The 21684-nt window shown below is 35.6% G+C and overlaps 1 protein-coding gene across 1 annotated transcript in view; it reads right to left on the reverse strand.

The window, feature by feature from the left end:
* The window catches only part of NEK1 (NIMA-related kinase 1), a gene marked incomplete at its 3' end in the record, with an annotated part of 40079 nt that extends 19885 nt beyond the window's left edge, over window positions 1–20194 (reverse strand). The window contains exons 1-17 of the mRNA XM_009878158.1: window positions 20078–20194; window positions 19895–19991; window positions 18093–18190; window positions 16499–16582; window positions 15991–16058; window positions 15780–15866; window positions 14653–14707; window positions 12083–12283; window positions 9671–9731; window positions 8380–8537; window positions 6429–6488; window positions 6115–6183; window positions 5935–5982; window positions 5768–5842; window positions 2864–3042; window positions 2650–2781; window positions 216–318 (exon numbers count right to left, since the gene is read on the reverse strand). Coding sequence (XP_009876460.1) covers window positions 216–318; window positions 2650–2781; window positions 2864–3042; window positions 5768–5842; window positions 5935–5982; window positions 6115–6183; window positions 6429–6488; window positions 8380–8537; window positions 9671–9731; window positions 12083–12283; window positions 14653–14707; window positions 15780–15866; window positions 15991–16058; window positions 16499–16582; window positions 18093–18190; window positions 19895–19991; window positions 20078–20194 — 1692 coding nt within the window. The remainder of the gene's footprint in view (window positions 1–215; window positions 319–2649; window positions 2782–2863; window positions 3043–5767; window positions 5843–5934; window positions 5983–6114; window positions 6184–6428; window positions 6489–8379; window positions 8538–9670; window positions 9732–12082; window positions 12284–14652; window positions 14708–15779; window positions 15867–15990; window positions 16059–16498; window positions 16583–18092; window positions 18191–19894; window positions 19992–20077) is intronic.
* Window positions 20195–21684: the final 1490 nt, after the last annotated feature.

Here is a 21684-nt window from a genome sequence, read left to right on the forward strand (position 1 = left end):
TTAATAAATTTACAGTCATGAGAAATGCATTGTACAACTGTTACATTTTAATAAAATCGGTAACAAAGTGAAAAAAACCTACCTCCCATTCTCTTTTTGTTTTTTTAATACTTAGGAAAATATTTAGTCAGTATTTCACAGTTATGATACTACTCCAAAGATTCATAAAACATGCTCAAACAGTAATATATGCATAGGAAGACCAGATTCCATACCATGTGTCCCTCTGCTCGAGCTTTGTTTTCCATGGCTTCTCTCTTTCGTTGCCAGAACTCTTCAACTTGCTTTGCTCTGTCTGCAGCTATCCATGCTCTTTGCCTGCGTAATCGCAAGACATGGCAAGATGAAAGTCTCTGAAATACGTCATTCAGTGCTCCTCCCCCTGGTCCCGGCATTTAGTCTAACTAGGACACACACACAAAAAAGTAACTTTTTGTGCGTGAGAGGCATCTTCAAAAAATGCCTTTCATCAGCCAAAATACAAGTCAGACTTCCACAAAACGGAGGAAAATGGGACCAACTAAAGCTAAAACAATTTAAAAAACAAACACAGAACACCGTGTTATCCTTCCAGATCCTGGTCATCAAAACAAAAATGAATGTCAAAACACCATCTTAGCGTGATTATTTCTGAAAATGTCTCAGCTTGCTTCATTATTGTTATAATTTGTGAAAAATAAGACTCTTTCAAGGTTTCCCTTTAGAGGTGAGCAAGAACTCACGACATGAGCCAGCCAGTAAGGGCAATACTGCAGCAGTCCTTTAAGACTGGCCTATGTTTAGAGTAAGAGCTTCTACCACTTAGATAATTAATACAGTGCTAGTATTCTCAGAGTGCTTTGGCAACTCCTTTCAGGAGATCTTGGGGGATTTTTTGTTTGTTTTTAAATGGACTGTGAAGGAATTTTCCTACCTTAGAATTAGCCAAAATAAGAGGGTTTTTTTTTTCCATATGTTGCATCCTAGGTCAGGGACCTGCTTGGATACCTGCTTGGATTCCTGTTCAAGTGATCATAACTGAGCATCTGGCAAGTCTCCTAGTACATACATACAATCTTTTTGTCGGTTTCTGACAAATTGGTTAGAAGTGGGCTCAGAGAAAGATTTCTATTAAAAGAACACCCACTGAGAAATGGTGTAAGATATTCTAAGAAATAGCAGAGTGATGAGCCAGTCCTCTTTCCAAGGTTTCCCTAGTCTCATTTGACTGAGGAATATTGGGGTCCAGCAGCAGGCAGGCAGGCAGGAAAGTGGATTAAGCCGAAAATCACCCACCCACCCACGCCCCTTCAAGCAACAAGGAAATTAAATATTTTCATATGTCAATTCCTTAAGAGGAAGGCAGAGATACTTTGATTCAACAAAACAAACATTGTAGCTGATGCTCTGAAAAGGCATCGGTGTCACTGGTAAAGAAACAAACACGCAATATATATACACACATATTTGACTCACTACAAGATTTTTACTGCTAATTACAGATGAACTCAATCAGTGGAGAGTGAAACCTGTACAAACATGTGTCATGGAGCTGAAGTTCAGCTGACAGTGTTAGAGGAGAGGTGCTTCCCAAGTAAAACACCCAAACCTACCTGTCTCAAGCCAAACTGACAGGAAAAACTTAGTTCAACTCAATTTTATGACAATGGTTTTCCCTACTGTAAAGCTGAGCGACTCATTTTGCTAAAACATTTCAACTATATCTCTTCTGGGATGCATTTCTGTCCAAGAGACAATTTTTAGAGATTGGTGATGTTGAATATATTTAGCTTTATGTTAGTTGTGGTAGCGTAATCAGAGTGATTGCAACATGAGGACTTCTCAACCTCTTTAACATATACACTCTAAATTCTCTACCTTTAAGAAAGTTGCAATTATTTACATTGTTTATTGGAGCTAAACATCCCTCACACTTATCATATTTCACCTCCATCTGAAAGAATAAAGTGCAGGAGAGAAATTCTGCTAGGCTAGCTATGATAATGAATTGTTTGTAGACAATAAAGTACAAATACTTACCACATTTTAAATGATAATATTAATTTAAGGCTAAAGATAATCCAGTTCACAAATAGAAAAAACCCCACCTCTACCCATTTTGAAACTTTCACACAGTATTTTCATTACTGCTTCCAAGTTAATGCTAATGTATTTGAGAAACAATGAATCAGTTTCTCTTCATGATCTCCATGTTATTCATAATTTGCAGCCCTTCCACTGATCAATAAACAGGATTCAAAAACTCTGGGAGTTTTTTTTAGACACTCCTGTGCTAGAGTGGAACCGATGTAGAAAAGGTGGTCAGAATGAGATGACAGGAGAAGGGAAGCATCTTGGCAGGTAACACAAGAAGTGGAACTATGAAAAAAGCAAAGGAGGATGTTATCTCCAACTGCGTTAAGCCAAGAACTTTGGCTGAAATCTACTCTAGTTGCAGTTGCTAGTAATTCACTTTTTCCACTACTGGGGAGGCCAAGGTTTCCATTGGTTCTAAAAGCACTGTGGTCTGTGAGGGACTAACACATGGACAGACAGCACGGTACCAATGGATAGAAGCGATTTTGAGACATGTCCAACTACTACATGAAACAAGACACAGAACAAGAATCTAACATGTAGGGACAGGTCTATGGATTATCATTGTCCAACCTGTTCGTATTGGCTTGTTTAGACACCTCCTTCAATCTTTTCATTTTTTTCCTAACTGCACCAGCATCAGGTAAATGGTGATGACCTGCAGGCCCCTTAGGAACTCCTGGACGTACTCCAGGTGGAATTCCTCTGCAGATAAATACGTACAGTAACTTTCATTACTTTCATCTAAAGCAGACCACATGCAGCTTCTAATGGAAGGCAGCCATACCTTTCAATAATGTCTTGGTTTTGTACTTTGACTCTCAGTCTGGCTTCCCTTTCTTCAGCTACTCTAATGTTCTCCTTTTGCTGTTGCATCTGGTCAAAAATAGCATGGTAGTGTTCATATTGTCCTCTGGAAGACACAGGAAAAGGACCAACACCACCTCCACCGCCATAATATGGTGCCTGGAAATCAGAAGGTAGGGTGGAAATCTCAAATACTGGTTTTAATATGCCATTCCAATTTTCACCTCTTCAGCAGAATAAAAGCATGTCCTGCAACAATTCTGAATCAGCCCTAGTTTTATTCCTAATATGTTCCCTGTTTTAATGAATTACAATATAGAGAAAACTTACTTTTCTGTTAGCACTCCAGAATAATATAGCATTTTACCTCTCTCTGGTAATAGTCCAGTTATGTGTGACACATCTGCGACACATTTTGGAAAAAACTGGTAGCAAATCCTCTGAAGCATAATTGGAGATGGTTGTTCTACATGGCAAACCCCAAAGTTTTAACATAAAAATTACAAGTGACACTGTGCTAACTGAAGTACTATAGAGTGATTTGTAGACACATTTTTTTTCATGAAGCTGGAAACAGTTAAGCACACTTCTAAGTCTGCTGAATGGCACTAAGTGCACATTTATCTGAGAACCTCCATTGTTGCCAACCTATACTTTGATTTCATCACCAGAATTGAGATGCTTCCCTACTAAAGCTCAGATCAGGAGAACATCCGCTACAGGCTATCGCTTTAGGCAAATAATCTGTGCTATTTTTAAAGAATCAGAATTCCTACAGAAACTTCATGTGAAAACAGGAAAATAAAACAAGTTGCAAGCAGCTGTGTATAGTAGTAGCCAAGGATGGAAGCAGAAAATGTGCAACTGGCAAAATAAGGTTAAGGTTGTCAGCACATGCATTAAAATGTTCCCTTTACACCTGGGGGAAGCAGTTAAATAGCCCATGGTAGTGCATTTATGGAACTTGTTTTAACAATAGTGTCAATGTTCCTTCTAGAGTGGTCTTAAGGATTTCTAATAAATTTAAATAAGTGAGTGCAGACATGACAGGCTTAAGATTGCCTCCTTAAGTTTCTTGATCAGATTATATTTGATAATGGAATTCAGCTCGCATTCCGAGTTTCAGTTCCACAATATCAACGGTTCCCCATAATCCATATGATGGAACACTAACTGAAAAATTTATCCAGGCTTCCAAATAAACATGCAGGTATGCTGTCCATCTGAATAAAAACAACTTACTGTACAAGACTACAGTTTCTATGAATAGAGGGGAAAAGTCTTGTTACTTGACAGCACCATCAGGATGTTGGTGAACACACTGTTTTTATCTTGGAGAAGGAAAAAGATCATTAAGTGAAGATTACTATAATAATATTGAAACCTGGAGTGACGGTAACCTAGTGGTCTGCAGTAAGATTTGTACTAAACTATCCAATTTGGAGAAGACATTTAAATTAATTTTAAAGCATGCCTGCCATGACATTTTACTCCAGTGACACTTAGTGAAAATTTACACAGACACTGAACCTCAGTTGCCCTAGGTGACTGACAATACTGGTACAGATGCAGCTGTGGCTACAACAGAACACTTTATGCGTTTGCAGAGTCTAATGACCTTGCACTAAAACTCTCTAAGCTAACCAAAACTTGACTGTCTTCAGGAACACAGGTAGCTCTCATTGAAACATGATGATACTGACACATTGTGTTGTATGGAAGCTTGTATTGGAGCCTGCCAGTTTCATCTTGAGACAGAGAGATGGGCGGCACGGGAATCAAATGAAGTTTTTTGATTTTTTCATTAAATCAGCACTAGGTAGTTTTCAAAGTCTGGTATGCTTAAGTTTGCTTTTATATTTAAACTTCACTTATATAATGCACGGCACACATGCAAAGACGAAGTCTATTCTGAAATAACACATTTAATAAGCAGCTACTGAAACCTGGCCAAGCACTTGTGCATTGCTTGTAGTCTTGTACAAGGAATAGAGAATAAAACTTCCATTCATTTTGACTCTACTATGCAGTCAGAGCCTGTTTACAAAAACCCTACTACACGTGTAGACAAAATATATTTTTAAGACTCACTACCACCACAAATAGCTGGGGTTCAATCCATTTTCTATTGTCAGATAAAATTTACACCATGGCAGCTCCTCCACTGGCTCTGTCTGATGAAAATACCCAGTGCCCTTTATGTTCAACTAATTTTACGAGACTACTTCCTAGAACAGTTAAGTTTGCATGAAATAAGACACACACAAACAGGCAAAAAGAAACTGTCATAGGAATAGGATTAAATTAGGTAATTAAATTATGTAGGAAGTGAATGTCTAAAGAATTTACTGCTTGTAGAAAAAAACAACTAGATTTACTGAGGATTTTTTATTCACTGCCTGAACAACTTATCGATATATATAAAACATCTATGTTACTAAATAACAAGGAATGCTTAGAAGCAGGTAGTCAATACTGGGGAATAGGTCCACTATCATAATACAAGAACCTGTAAAAAGACTTCAACATAAGTATTCAAGAAAAAAACTTGAATGTGAAAGCAGCTGTTCATGCATAGATTTAGCACAGGAAAAGGAGCAAAAGCAGAGGTGGAAAAAAAGAAAGTGGTGTATGAAGACCATTACTGGCAGAAAGAAGAGATTCAGAAATTTACTAAGAATTAAAAATGAAAATTGCACATAATCTCCAAAAACTCAGAGAAGAGAGTGTGTTATACAGTTTCTCTTAAATCATCCATAGATTAATAAATGGCAGTCCCAAGAGTTGATCTCCAAGAGCGGATCTTTCTGAAAAGAGAGGACCATGCCAGAAAACCAAAGGTTGGGGTAACAGACTACACCCCATTTCTGCATCTGCTGCCAACCTTAACATCACCACTTCCACCTGAACCAAGCACATTCCTCCATCCTTGTTCCCTGGCTCTGTTTATTCGTTCCATCTAAAGGAGAAAACAATACAGGAAAACATAATTCAAGGAACCACTAAGCAAAAATTGAACTTCACTATTAATATATTTTAAACATATTTTACCCTTTCTTTTTCCACTCTTCTCATTTCATCTGCCCTCAGTAAAGTGATCTGCAATGTGTAAGGATTAAACATGCTTAGTAATTGGGAAAAGGAACTAGTTCATATTCATAGGCAACACATAACACATGACAAGATATTTGATTAACACTACTATGAGTGGAAAAAGAAAGTTTCACAAACCTTGTCTCCCTGATCTCTCTGGCGTTTTTCCTTTTCAGGCAATTCTAACCTTTTCTTTTTTGAAGGTTCCTGAAAAATAAGCATATAACTTGGTATTATTACTGAGTCATCATTTCGTCAAGCCTCTGTCAACATGGATTACTGCTCTGATTGCTTGTATACATCCATGAAGATTAATTTATTTTTTTTAAATAAATCACTGTTACATAATATTTGAAAAAAGATAAGGAGGAAAGGTTTGGAGGTTTTATTTTGTCATTCTTTTGGACTTAGCTTTTGCTTAGTTTGAAAATTAGCAGATTATTTCATGATACCTCAAACATTTTCCTCCTTTCTTCTCCTGGATTCATTTTCTTCACTGGAGCTGGAAATGCCTGGATAAAAGGTGAAACTTCAAATTAGATAGCACGATGCAAGAAAAAGAAAAATTCTAATCAGAAAAAAAAAAAATCTCAAACCCACAACTTAGCATGTGCAAAATGGGGTTTAAAATACTTAATTACTCAGGAGATTTTAAACAAAAAGCACTGCTAGGATCTAGGGGTAAATTCTACTGTAACTTGTTGATCTTCTGCTGAAAGTTCTCTCTTGAAATCTGAAGGCAGTAATTTTTAAAACTATTTTGTTTTAATTTTTCTTCTCTGGCAATATCATCCTGCATTACAAACTTTTTCCACTCTAAGTCATTGAGAGTCCCTAGATACTAAGATTCTGTTTTATTTGGAGAACAGATTTATTAGGCTATGCTTACACTCTCTTACAAGTAAGAGTTCCCATTACCTATGGAAGGGAATGCAGCCACTGCTGAACACCTGGTAAAGAAGCAGCTCTACGTGATAAACCCTACTGTTTAATCTTCTCAGAAGAGTGAGGGTTACTTTTTTTTCCGACTGTACACAGAGAGCTTCATAATATTTTCTTTTGATTATCTAAATATTTTATTTTGATGATGATACTTGGAACAACAGCAAATAGAAGGAAACTTATATTACACTGCAGCCACAGTTTCTATCCTACATCTTATACCTTGTCACCAGGTACAATCCACAAAGAGACCGTGTCTTAAAATTGCAGCATTACTGACTGCTTACATGCAACAACAGGATATTTTTCCAGTCTCTACCCTGCCACTTGAAGTCTCTATGCAAGTTGGATTGGTTGGCTGATCAAACTGATTATAAAGAGCAGCAGACTAGCACGTGGTTGTGGAACCAAACCTTAAAACATAAAAATGCTCACAGTCTCTTAAGTATACATAAGAAATTTGTGTATTCCCTTCTTCTTGCTCTCTGTTTTGAACTGTGTATCACAAAAGCCAATAAGGCTTGTATGATCAATCAACTTTTCCATAAACCTCTAATAACTTTTGAACCTCAAAGATAAGATATATCTCAAGAACATTTTTCTATCCACCCATCAAATTTACCAATTAGGTAAATACCTCAGTATTATTTTCACCGCAGTGCCGTGGGGAAAGGGGGGGGAAGAAAAGAACAACAAAACAAACCCACAAAAACCCCACAACAACAACAACAAAAATATTCCTTATTTTGAAGAAAATTTGAATTAGCTCTCTTGCTGAAGTGGGAGCTAGTTGATTGGTATCTGCATATAGCTCAAAACTCACTGTATCATAAACATCTCCTGGCCTTGCAGTAATTAAAGTGAGAGAAAAAAAAGAGCTGTATGTAATAAGGAAAACAGAGAAGATGACTGGAAGAAAGATCAGAAGAACTGCATGAAAGTATACAGAAGACTATTTCTCATTAGCTCATAGAATTAAGTCTGGGAAAGGCGTGTCCAAATTACAAAATTTCTCTGTCTGACAACACTTGAGAAAACCTTTTCAGTAATTTTCTATGTTTTGAAAATTTGAGATTATTTTTGAACAAAGAAGAAAGATGCTAAGATTCTTATCCAGTGTCAATGACATTGGTATACCTTACAGGCTTCCAATACTTCTAAGAGTGGTCAACACCAACAAAGGAACTGAAAACATGCAAAACACATGTAACTTAACAGCGGAATTAAAAACCAAACCTAATGTAGTAGTCTCCAAATGTCATTAAAACCATCTGAACAGCACCACCATCAAAAAAAGAAAAATCAATAATGAAGTAAGCAGAGCATTTAAACTACTATTACTTTGTCTGCAGCTGTACGTGTCCATATAAAAAACTTTTAAAAAATTAATTAATAATATTTTCATAGCATTAAAATAAGGTATGAGCAAATCAGTTCAATTTAAGTAACTTGGCTTCTTACTTGTCTAGATTTAGCCAATGGTTTCTTCTCATTAGGCTTTTTGTGTGCATCACAAGACTTCCTGATCCCTAAAGGCACTCCGTATTTTGCAGCAGGTTTGGTAATTTTCTGAGCTGGTGCAACTGAAGTCAGTATCTGTTCTTGAGCTGGTCTTTTAGCTAGAGAAAAAAAACAAAACAAACTGTTATACAACTATTCAGGCTGGCTAGTGTATCACATTTCCTTTTCCCTAAATCTTGGACCGGTAAAGCTGAAAGAAAATGGGAGAAGTGCTAACATTTCATTCACGCGAGGTGATGTGTCAGTGCAATATACCCAGTTGTCCAAAACAGCTTGTCTAAATTTCATGCATGATAAGGAACAGCAGAACACAGTCCCTAAGCTTTTCACTCTCAACACTTCAAACCGGAGAACTGAAGCTCATTTCAAGCTGTCATGCTTTATTATACAGTTGTCATGGACACAGCAAAAAATTTTACTGCTGGAATGGAGAGACAGGCCTCACCACTAAACTGCAATCTGCAACACTAATGTCAGCAGAAGATGAGTTCTAGGAGAGCTTCAGTGGCCTTCGGGGATATTTTTTTTCCGCTGTAGAGCTCCTGAAGATATGCCAATATTGTGGATTTGTTAGCAAGGCTCTCTTACTACAGAACAGCAGGGCAGCAAGGAAACAACACTCTCAAAAGACACCCAAGTCCTTGCTGCAGCTTCAAGCAAGTAGAGGGAAATAAAATGTAAAAAGGGGAGGGGGCAGAAAAACTAGAGGAAAAAGGGCAAACTAATACAAAAAAAAGAAGTAAGGTAAAACTATCTTGACAAAATGAACCATGATTTAATTTGCTACCAGCAGAAGAAATTCTGCTGCTTTGGGCTGAAGTCAGGGCTTTATCCTGGAATCTCTAATGATATCTCCCATGCTTTTCAAAGAAATGGTCTTTCTTATTACATATTTGTCATTACTAAGTGGGGAAAAATAATCATACAGTAACAACATACAAATTATTTCCAGCATTTGCAGTCTTCACTGTCTCCTTAAATTTTGGAAGCATAGCCTACCACAAGAAGAAAAAGTATAGTTAAAATATTACAGGATCACAGTTTGTATTTGCATCATTTGTACCCTGCTTACATCAAACTCCTGAGGGGAGAGAAGAAAATTGCCTTCCTCTCTTTTTTTCTGAAACTTCCAGAATTATGTACAAGAACACACCAAACCCAGTCAGAGAATAAACCTACATACACTATCTTGCCACAGCTGGAAGCAAAAGTACTTTACACACTTCCTTACCTGGTGCAGCATGTGGCCCAAACTTCTGGAAGATTTTGTGATTGAATTCTTCTGCAATAAGCTACACAAAAAGTTGAACAGTTAGTCAACAGTTATTCATGACTGAAGCTACAACGAATTCTTTTTCAGAGAAGTCTGCCTCTCCCAGTAAGCATCTAACCAACAGTATTTACAATAACTTTAATTTAAATCAATATTCAACTTTATGCTGAATATTCAACTTCAGGCATTAATTTTACTATCACTAATACTAATATGAAGCTAGATTCAGTATTTTCAAACATTTTTGGCATATTTACTCTTAATTTTAAGAGAACATTTTAGTTTGACTGCTGGGTGGCACACATTACCTCATTTATGAACTCACTAACAATCTATAAAGAAAGTTAATGTAAGCATCAACAGTTCTATGCATAGTTCATTTTAAACTTCTGTGTAATTGTCAAATTTTACTTCAGTTTCTCAGACACCTTGTGTCAAAAAGTAGTTCTTCAAAAATATTTGCAGTTTTTAAGTTTCTCTATCCTTTTCAAGACGGGAAGGTGACAACACCTATGTGGATATCTAGGAACAACATACACGGTGTGGTGTCAGGCATATCAAATAATCATAATAAAAATGTGGAAAACAGTCCTATTGGGTAAAAATTGGAGTCTAGAAAAATAACATTCAAACCTTAATAGACCATCACCTCCAATACTCTGTGTAGATCTGAACTCAACACCTTGGTAGAGCAGCAAGGATAATTAGAAGTGTTATAAGGCTCCAGTACAAAGAATAAATAATCTTGCTCTTTAGTCTACAAAAAATGACCAAGATGTGATGTGACAGGTCTAGAACACCACATGTGATTTTGTGGAGAAACACGCAAGGGCAGCAAATGATAATATCAGTGTAAGAAATGGGGTACCACTGAACAGAAAGAGGAAGGTTTAGGATAAACAAAGTTGATGCTTTCAACAACAAGTAGCAGACAGAAAAGAAATAAGACTCTTCAGTACCGCTCAAAAAGCCTGTTGTTGTTTTTCACTTTTTTTTAATTGATGCTAATTTAGATCCACTCTTTACTATATCCTACTTAACTATGAAAATTAAGAAAGTATTCATATAAACCTGGAAGACTTATTTCCTGTCGTTTAAGAGCATGATTTCACCAATAGTTGCAACATGTTGAAGATGTCAACTACAGAAGATGTCTTAAGCTTAGACTAACGAAAAGAGAGTTCAACAGCTTTAGCCATGGATGAAACTAAAAGAAAATGGGTGTTACAGCTGCGTCACAGAATGACCACCTCTGGCTGAATGGGAACATACCAGTGACAGCTATGTTTAGTAAAAGGTGCTTTCTGGATGTGGGGTTTTTCCATATTTTTTAAGATTAGGTAGCATCTCGTAAGTCAAACATGTCAGTGATTCAGCTGGAAAATAAAGTATTCACTCAATGTAGGAGAAATTGGTATTGTCATCTGGTAGTACTCTATTACTAATTAAACTTCGCATGACTAACTCCAAATAAAAATTTCATATCCACTCTAGCTACTGCAAATAAAATCAGATCAACCTATTACTACTGTAAAAGTAAGAATAAACTTATCTGTAAAGTCTTCCAAATCTTACCTTTCATTTTTATTTTAATCTGAAATATTATTAGTTGAAAGTTTATTTTATATACGACTCAAATTCCAATTATATATGGCCTTCTGGTCAAATTTCTTTAGTTGTGAGTTAGAATCCATTAGAATTCTTTGCATTTAATGAGGTCTCCTTTTGCATTCATTTCCTCCATGTCCTTTCTCTGTTTATAATCATTTACCTTGTATCAGTACTATTATTCACTTCTTAATCTTGATTTTTTTTTTTTAGATTTATATTAAAGGACATGAATAGGTGTCAAGTGGTAGCAAGAGATTCTAAACAGAATAGTCAGCAACTACTTTGAGGTTACATAAATGTGATACATTCAAGCATTAAGAAATTTAAAGATCAGTTTACTTAGCAGTACTCCATAGAACAAACTTTCAGGCCATTCCAAATTCCAAACAAAAAGCTGATTGAAGAAATTATGATAAAGCAGCAATGATGAAGTCATTGACAGCATCGTTTTATGAAAAAACGCATATGTAAACAAATCAACATATCAGTCACAATTCCTCACTATATAGAAAAAACACACAAAACAATACACTGAAGAAAATGCCAATTTAAATTTATTTTTTTAAAACTATCAAATATTTGCGTAATTTAAGATTTTTGTTTACAGTTCACAATAAAACTCTTTTTTCCTCAACTGAAAGTATCTCTATAGAAGCTTTAGAGAATACCCTTCAATTTCTCATATTGTATATTAACATTAGAATAAAGAAAAGTCCTATGATGTTTTTAGCAAAACTAGATTTAAAACTAATTTCATACCTGTGGTGTAAGAAATTTTTCAACCCGTTTGGCTATAAAGCTTTTCTCCAATATGGAGTTTACTGATGGTCTGTTCCTAGGATTCCTTTTAAATAACTGTGACAGCAGATTACGTAGGTCATAGGAGTAATGCACAGAAACAGGAGGAAAAGGTCCAGAGATTATCTTCAGTACCAAGTTCTTCATGTTACCAGCTTCAAACTGTCAACACACAAGAAAGAAAACAGTGACTACACATCATGTACTGTCTGCAAAGCTGCAAATGAAGACAAAAAAAACCCCAACAACACACCTTCCCCTACACCAACATAACAAAATACATTTTCAAGGCCATCAACAGTTTACACATCATCCATTTAAAATAATTTGCTGTAAAGTGTTCTGATTATAAATACATCGTGATAGTTACTTCATACTATAAAATACAAATTTTGCTAACGCATAATTATCTCCCTCTAAATCTAAACTAATGATGATATACAATTAAGAATAATTACATAACTGTCTGCTTGACCTCCTCTCCCAAACACTTTCAATCATCACATGCCCTCTGCCCTTTTTAGTGAAGCTGCATTTCAAATGAAAGAATGCAAAGCATTCACATTCATTCAGTGTAAAATCCAAAGGAATGCTTAGACTTCAGCTTAAACTGAGGCAACAGAGCGTGTCATTTTAATTCCTTTGTACAATAAAAAGAAACTCTAGGTATCACTCAGTTCACAGAAAACAACCTATTGCCATCAACTCTCAGAAAGGCAACATTGTCAGCGTTGCTGCCACAGAAAGGACTAAGCAGTAAGAAATTACAAAAGCTTGAAATGAAATTAAACCCTTATCCTTTGGGGTTTTTTTCATGTTGCTGTAATTGCTTCTTAAAAAAAACCCAAAAGAACAAAAAAACCCCAATCAAACACAAACTCACAAAGAAAAACCTCAAAACAAGACAGAAATAAGTGGTTTTTCTTTCACTTCCTAACTGGCAAATAGATATATTCTTCAAAACAGCACACATATATAGGAAGAAGGAAAAAAAAAAAAAAAAAGGCAACTCTTGCATCCCAGGAGTTTTTTCTAAGAACTATTCCTGTTCTAAACAGAAAGGCATTAATCCATCTGCACAAAACCTGCCAGTCCAAATTCGACTTTCAATGAAAATGTCAAGTTTTTTTGAAAGAAAGGAACACTATTCACAGCATCATTTGTCACAACATCTAACAATTTTTTCAACTAATACAGTTCATGAAAAAGCTACATCGAAAACAAATTACACAGTGCTAAGATTTCTGGAGAGATCATAAATCATAGAATGTCAGAGGTTGGAAGGGACCTCTAGGGATCATCTAGTCCAACCCCCCTGCCAGAGCAGGATCCCCTAGGGCAGTCACACAGGAACACGTCCAGGTGGGTTTTGAAAGTCTCCAGAGAAGGAGACTCCACAACCTCTCTGGGCAGCCTGTGCCAGTGCTCTGTCACCCTCACAGGAAAGAAGTTCCTCCTCGTGCTGAGGTGGAACTTCCTGTGTTCTAGCTTATACTCATCATTCCTTGTCCTATTACTGGGCACCACTGTGAAGAGACTGGCACCTTCCTCTTGGCCCTCACCCCTCAGATATTTGTTTACATTAATAAGGTCCCCTCTCAGCCTTCTCTTTTCAAAACTAAACAGCCCCAGTTCTCCCAGTCTCTCTTCATATAAGAGATGTTCAAGACCTTTTTTTTTTTTCCAAGAACCTTGAGATTAGCATGAACACAGATGGAAAATACTGGTCAATATAAGAAGAGGAGATGAATCGTTGGAGGGTAATTTCAAACAGCCACCATGAAAGCCTTTCTTCAACTTGCTGCCAAAAGCAGCAACTGCATAGAAAGAACTCTCTAAACTAAATGATAGTTTAGAAAGCTGACATTGGCTTATTAGCAAAGTTGGATGAGTTTGGATGCTAGATGAAACTAGCACATCACATCAAAAAAAAAAGCAACATATCTATTTGCATAAACACGCCTATTTTGCCACTAGTTCTACAGTTACTGGTTAGGGATAACTATCACATTCAGTATTGGTTCAGTACATTAAAATAAGCTTAGCCTCTCACGTAAATTAGCATGCACGCTCCTTGCAGTTGTGGGGGAACAAGTTTTCAGTGCTCTGAATTGAGTCAGTGGTTGTGATCATCCAGTGCCACATTTAATTTTGGCTCACTTTGAGCCTTTCATAAATAATTTTTGATGTTGTGCTACCCTCTAATCTCCATAATGAGGGTTTTGACTAGAAAAGCCTTGCTTAGGTCTGGTTCAAAGCACCGCCAAGGACGCATAGCTCATTAAAACTTCCGAAACAATGGTCTACTTGCTATCTCTAGGTACACACTATCTTATCTTTTCTACTAAGTGGCTGGAAAATTTCTTTGTTGCCTCTTCCCATCCTTGAAGCAGTATTCTTTCAGAGACTATTTACCACTCTTAAGGCATTAAAAATTGTTCTCCCATCGTGAAACACATTTCTGTAACATAAGGCAAAATTACTCTTTGAAATCACTGTTCTTTTTGAAGGCACAAAAAGTTTCTACTCACCGCATGCTTGAGCGTGCACATTTCATAGAGAACACAACCAAGGGCCCAGATATCACTAAACAAAGAGAACATATCTTAAGAATTAGTTTTGGGTTTAACACTTTCAAGTAACTAGTATCTGTGAAGTCTGTCTTTAAAAAGGAGAAGGTGGTATTTTGTGTATGTACAAGCTCCCCCTGTATGGACATCTTTCAGCTCCAAACCACAAAACTCCAAACAAAAAATGAATTCAACAACCAAAACCTGAAAACCAGATGAGGTTATTTTGGGTCCAGATTCTCTTTAGACCTTTTCATCTGAACCATTCCAATCACAGAAATTAGGCAAACAATACATACACTTGCCTTAAGTCTTGGTGAATTTAACAGAAAAACAACCAGCCAAAACACATCACCTAATTCAGCAAATACAATTCTCAACTTACTCTGTGAAACATTGACTTACTTTACCCTCACTCATTACAGGATTACAGAATTCTGTTAGAAATGTGTAATAAATCCCACGTAGAAGAAATTAAGGGACAAGGAACATTAATAATCTTTTACCTTTTAAGAAACCAACTGAAATTACAACAAGGCACTCAAAGCAATGGCTGCAGCAGTGCAGCAGCTTCATGCACTGTAAGACTAACTTGATAATGACCATTTAAATTACATTAGGGACACTGTTACCAGATACAGTCTACTGCTAGGGCAGCAAACATATAAGCAAAGTACCTGTATGACTTTTGTTATCTGAAGCAAGCTGAGCCACCTCACTGCATATGTGCTTAGAGAATCCAACTCCTGGTTTTGTGATTTCACCCTTAACACACGCTCACATTCATACTGCCTAAGATAAGCCAGTAAAACTAGCGTGCAGTTAGGCAAAAGTAGAACCATAATTAAGAACATGGATAGACCTAAAATTCAGAACATTAAGCAAAGTCATCCCTGCATCACGCTGCTTCGTACTGCACAGACCTACTAAGGTCCCACTCAGACAGTGAGACTCAGCACCTTCTGGGGTAAGAGATGAACTAACCTCCCGTCACCATCATCACCATCAGTCACCATCAGTCTTAGATTTCTAGAAGAACTTGCTCTCTTCTCCTTATCCAAAATGCTTAACAAAATGCTGATTAGTACCTTTTATTGTTGTAAGGTTTGTTCTGACATATTTCTGGCGACAAATAGTATGGTGTTCCTATGCAAGTGCGAGCCAACTCTGCAGTACTAAGGAAAAAAAATAAGAATGAATGTTAACTAGTTAACTCACCTGACACAGATAGATTGCGTTTTCCTAGAGTGAAGTGATTTAGATTAAGTCTGAGAGAACAGTATATCAGAAAGGAGTTACCTGTTAAGAACTCTGGCGATCCCAAAATCTCCCAGCTGTATTGTTCCATCTTTGGTTAAAAATATATTCTTGATATAGAAATTTTAAGAAGTCTGTTAATTAAAACATTCATACAATTGCACACTTTTTGTTCTCAACATATTTTGGGAAGATTAAAGTTTTCTGCCATTCAATCCCTCTGAAGTCATTATATAGTTATTGACTATTATGAAACAGCAGACTACTCTAGTCCTACTTCATAAAAATTAAACACTACTGCACATTCCAAAATGTAACATTTTATACCCCCATAAATAAATATATGAGTAACACTCAAACAGCTTTATCAAACAGCCTCATCTGTTTGTACAAATATCTTACAAATATCTTCCAGACAATTCTGAAGAAAAGAAGTGTTTGCAGTGTTAAAGTGTTTGCATAAAAAGACTATTTTCCATAATTTGCCAGCTTACACTAGCACTATATGAATGCAATCACTTTGGAAGTAAACAAATAGTTACCTACATACCTGTGACTTTATGTCTCGATGCAAGATTTTTCTGTCGTGTATGTGTTTTAGTGCTAAACAGATTTGTACAAACCAATCCAGGATCTATGCATAAAAGAAAATGCAATATCAGCATTGTTATTTATCTGAAACTTTCCCCAGTTACATAACTGAAGATGTTATCAAATCAGTTTTATTATAATTCAAGATTTAACCCTCTTCCCACAAACCTGCCTTCACTTATACCATAAAATAATTAAAAACATAACAGTACTGTCAGTATAACGCAAACTTTTAAAGGCAATATGCATATTACCCAGATTTTAAGCCTGATACTACTAGTTTCACTATGTATATAAACCTAACAGAAGTACACAATATGAATTTGATTGGCTAAAATGTTTAAGATGTGGAACTTGCATCTTAAAGATTGTACTTCTGCTGTAAACAATACAAGCCTTCCTGCAGTTAATGAACCAAGAGTCCCAAAAGACCACAGCGATATTTACCAAAACACTTATCATATAGTAATTTTATCTATTTTATCTCAAAAAGCAAAACAGTACAAAGCAGATATCAATAAGGAAAAAACCCCAACAAGATGTAACTAGAATATTATAAACAAACCAACAAAAATTTCTTTTTTGCAAAAAAGACTATATAAAAGTGAATACTGGCAAGAACTTTTTCATGTGAATAGTAGTTTAACATTCTCAACTTACAAGTACATACATGTCAAAATCACAGTATAATGCCAGGTGCAATTTTCACTTTTCTACCTTAAGCTCTTCTTATAAAAATGAGCCCAAATTAGAAAAATGAAAAGTTTTACAAGCTATATCCAAAATGTTTCATGACTACCCTATCTGAATAGGGTACCATCAATAGACCTAATATACCACTAAGCCTTTCCTACCATACGTAACTTGAGATCCTACTGGATGCAGACACAAAAGCATAAAAACAATTTATAAACAAGGAAATATATGTCACTTCTAACCAAAAAATTCAATCCTACATTATCTGGTTTTATTTAATTTCAACAAACCTGTATGTAAAATCATCTCATCTATTGCAAATTCTCGCACCTTACAAATGACCTCACAGCCGGTACTGCAGAAAAAGTAAACCTGCTGGTATACTTCCAGTACAACATTTTTTTTTCTGATGGACAAAGAAACTTTTGAATGACATATCTTTATATTGCCATATTTCACATTATTATACTCACATAGTATGCTAATTTGTACTTCTGATAAATGAAAATCACTATCACAAAGCAGAAATCCTATGCCATTATGTCTTTAAAAAAAAATAAAAGTTTAAAAAACATTCATGATGTCCTTCTGTATTTCTTACTTTTCAGATGTGGTTTACTTTGCAAGAGATCTAACTTTTTTAAAGCACCTTACATATACAGGCAAAACCACAGTTACCACACTCAGGATTCCCAGTTACCTTTTTTTTTTTTAAGGTACTGCTATGACTGATGGCAATAAGAATCACAATTTGAGAACCTCCTTTTAGATTAAGTAACTATATCTGCCAAACTGAAGCAAAATAACTTAAAACTCATGAAAAAATATCATGCAACAAAAGAGCAGTTTGCTGTTACCTGATCTTCAGAAAATAAGATTCCTTTCTGTGCATTTATTTTCTTAAATAGGTCTCCTCCTTCACAGTAATCCATCACAATGTAGAGACAGCCATTTTCTGTAAAATAAAACACAAATTATAACAAAAACATTCCTCATTTTTAACATAACTTTCCAAATATCTTCACTGTAGTCCCAGAAAAAAACAAGACAAAAACCCCAACCTTTTCACGCACATCTTCAGATATCATTTGTTAGCCCCTTTTTCAAACCTCAAGCAAAAATGCTTTTATTATTTTGAGTTTCACAATCTAAGTTTCCAATTTCTGGTAGTATCAGACTATTTTGATATGAAAAGGAAAAAAAATAAATCACATCTGCGGAACCAATGCCCCAAAATGGGGTTCAAAACCACTATGAAGGTAAAAGTGTCCCTTTATGAATTCAGCATAAAACCACTCTTCAACTTGCTTTCAAACATCTTATAGATCCTCTACCCTAAAAATAGGTACCTCTTAAGTTATGATCAGGTAGTTTCCATTATGAGATATATACCTATATAACAAATTTCACACTAAGTTCCAGTTTTGTTCCCCAATGCCATTTTTTTCCAGCTACAGATTATGCAGAAGCAAATTGCAAGTTACCAAAACCACAAGAACTACACTTCTCATATATTAAGCATGACTGAATAAATGCATAAAATGACATGCTGCTCAAAAGAAAAACTCTTATTTTTTGAAAGAGTCAGTCCTAAGCACTTAAAAAAAAATTTGTAAATAGAGTCAAAATTAGTTAAATCATCTAAGTTGGTTAAATTTCACTCTTGCAGAGGCTTCTGAAACTTGTCTTTCAAAACATCAAAACCAGGATTTTTCTTTTGTGTTTACAACGTTTGTTGCTTTGGTCAAGCTTTATAATAGGTATTATTTTAGAAGATGATCCTAGGACTCTAGATTTCTTGCAAACCTGTTGCTGAAATAATTCTATTTTATAAATCAAATCACTATGTTCAAAGTCAATGTGCTTTAGCAATAAGGATGCAATATCAAGTCTTGTGAACTACAGATTACAGGATCTACCTTGTGAAAATAAAAAGGGAAAGAAAGGACAGGCCTCTATTACAGAGAAAACTGAAGCATGATTTTATAAACCAAAAGATTACGACTGTACAATGACTATGGCACAAAATTTTAATTTAATGCATAGAAAAAATAAAAGTCCCCCAAAGACATATGAAACTCAGCAGAGAGGAAGTAAAGGAGAAAGGAGCAGTCTCCCTGAACAGTATGTCAGATAACTTTTAGGCTTTTAAACAGTGTTTTAACCTGTAAGACAGGCTCCTGGAATCTTTTATATGTTCTGCTCATTTTCCAAGACATTCAGTGTGAAAACAATGTGCAGTTATATCTCTCCTTCCTTCACAACTTGATGAAGTAAACACTCCTACCTATTTTTACAGCTCTGAAAGCAATGAAATGATTGCAACTACTGAAGACTGCATTCTAAGACAATAGACTTTGAGATAAAAATTGCTCTTGCTAGATTATCAAACCCCAAATTTAGACCATACTCATATTTAACATACACAAGCATCCAAATCATCAGGGTATACATAAGTATTCAAGGACACTTACACTTTAGAGAAAAAACAAGAGACCATAACCCTTTCATTTAAGCATCAGACAAAATTGATGCACGAAGAGACACTAAAAGACTGATTAAAGACAAGAAACGCATATACTTTTAAAATAAACACAATAAATAGTGCACAGATAGTCACTTATTATTATTATTTCGGATTCTACTCAGTTAATCTTACCTTCAAATGACTCCCTATACAGGACAATATTTGGATGTTTCATGTTAGCCAGGACAGCAACTTCCCTCCTCGATTCTTCTCTCTCCTTGTTTGACATCTTCAAAAAGAAAAAAATGATTTTTGAGGAACAGAAATATAAAAAAAAAAAAAAAAGGAACAGTAATAATAATAATAATCACTCACCTTGGAGATGTTTATTTCTTTGATGACATACTGTTGGCCATTTTCTTTAGATTTTACAAGAATTGCTTTCCCAAAGGATCCTTCTCCAATCTTTCGCACTTTAATATATTTATCCATAGTTATCTTCTTAAGGCATCCTTACTTGAGTACTAGGCAAAAAAAAACACACACAAAAAAACATATTTAGTTAGCCATACTTAGTAATCGAGCCTATCAGGTCATGTGTTTTTTGTGGTTTTTTTTTTTAATTTTAGTTTTACACACACTTTGTAGCTTTTGGGTAAATCACCTACTCTTACATCTCAATTGTATTTTGGTATATGGGTCTCATTTGGTGTAGAAAAAGGACTGCATTGCTAAAATCATCTCAATCTTTCATCTTGAAGACAGTATAAAAAAAAGGATGTGTTTTGTATTTTAAAAAAAGTGGTCACTGCCACAACTTCTGAATCAGCTAGCACATAAACCTCATATAGCACCTAGTTAACAAACCTTCATTTAACTTTACTTGGAAGAACTACAACAGTATGGGGGATCTCTATATGATGTATCTTAAGAAGCACTAAATCCAGTATTTTGGATGTTAGTCATTAGCAAAAAAATGGACTGATTCAAGAGAGCCCCATCAAGTTTAGAATCATTATTCAATATAGAAATGTGTGTCCTTACTTCTGACTGAAAGCTCAGATATTTTTCCAAGTTGCATATCAAATACATTGATTACAAAATGGTGCAAATAAGTGTTTTTAATGTGCTATGTGACCACTCTGACTACCATTTGAGATGAAGCAGATTACTCAGATGAATGTTCATAGCATTTAAGTTTCTAGATTAAAAAATACTTTGGCAAAAATGAGACCCTAGTGAGCTGCATGCGAAAGGTATGGTAATACAGAGAAGTGTCAGAACAGCACAGAGAACTAGCAAAACAAATACCAAATGATGTCAAAACAAATTCATGATGAAATAAAAGGCAATTTTTTCCACAGTAGAAAGAAATTCCATACCCTGAGGAAGTTTCCACAAACTGAAAACCACAAAGATTACTATGCTTTTCTGCATCCAAACTTTACTTGAGAGCACTAACAGCATTTGTTCTTTGCTACACTCAGCTTCCTCTCAACAGGAGACCCTAGTAGTCTAGAATGGTACTTCACAGGCATCTCAGGCAAGGCTCTTCTTCATGATTTGGGGCCATTTATTAGTCATGTAGTTACCATGCACCAGACAAAGACTCTGCAAAAGAGTCTCAGGAAGATGAAGGATCTACACCATATAAGCAGACTAAAATGAGTAAGCTTGATTAGTACAAAACGAAACACAAGCGAACTGAATTAATTTTCTCTGCAAAATAGAAGACGGAAAACCAGTCAGGACTAAGGACAACTACCAGGAATGACAAAAGTGAAAATGACAGGCCTGCAATATCTTTGTGGTTGGTTTTTTTTGCCTCGAAGTACAAAAAGATAACTTAGTGTGAAGCTGCACTTCTAAAAAGACTCAGCACTCTTGTTTGGGGTGACAGCAAAACATAGCAGGTGAAACACAATTTTAACACCACCTGGCTTTACTAAGTTCTCTTTCTACTCCTGCGTTTTTAAGACACA

The sequence above is a fragment of the Apaloderma vittatum genome, unplaced genomic scaffold (genome assembly GCF_000703405.1).
Source record: "Apaloderma vittatum isolate BGI_N311 unplaced genomic scaffold, ASM70340v1 scaffold18411, whole genome shotgun sequence".
NCBI lineage: Eukaryota > Metazoa > Chordata > Aves > Trogoniformes > Trogonidae > Apaloderma > Apaloderma vittatum.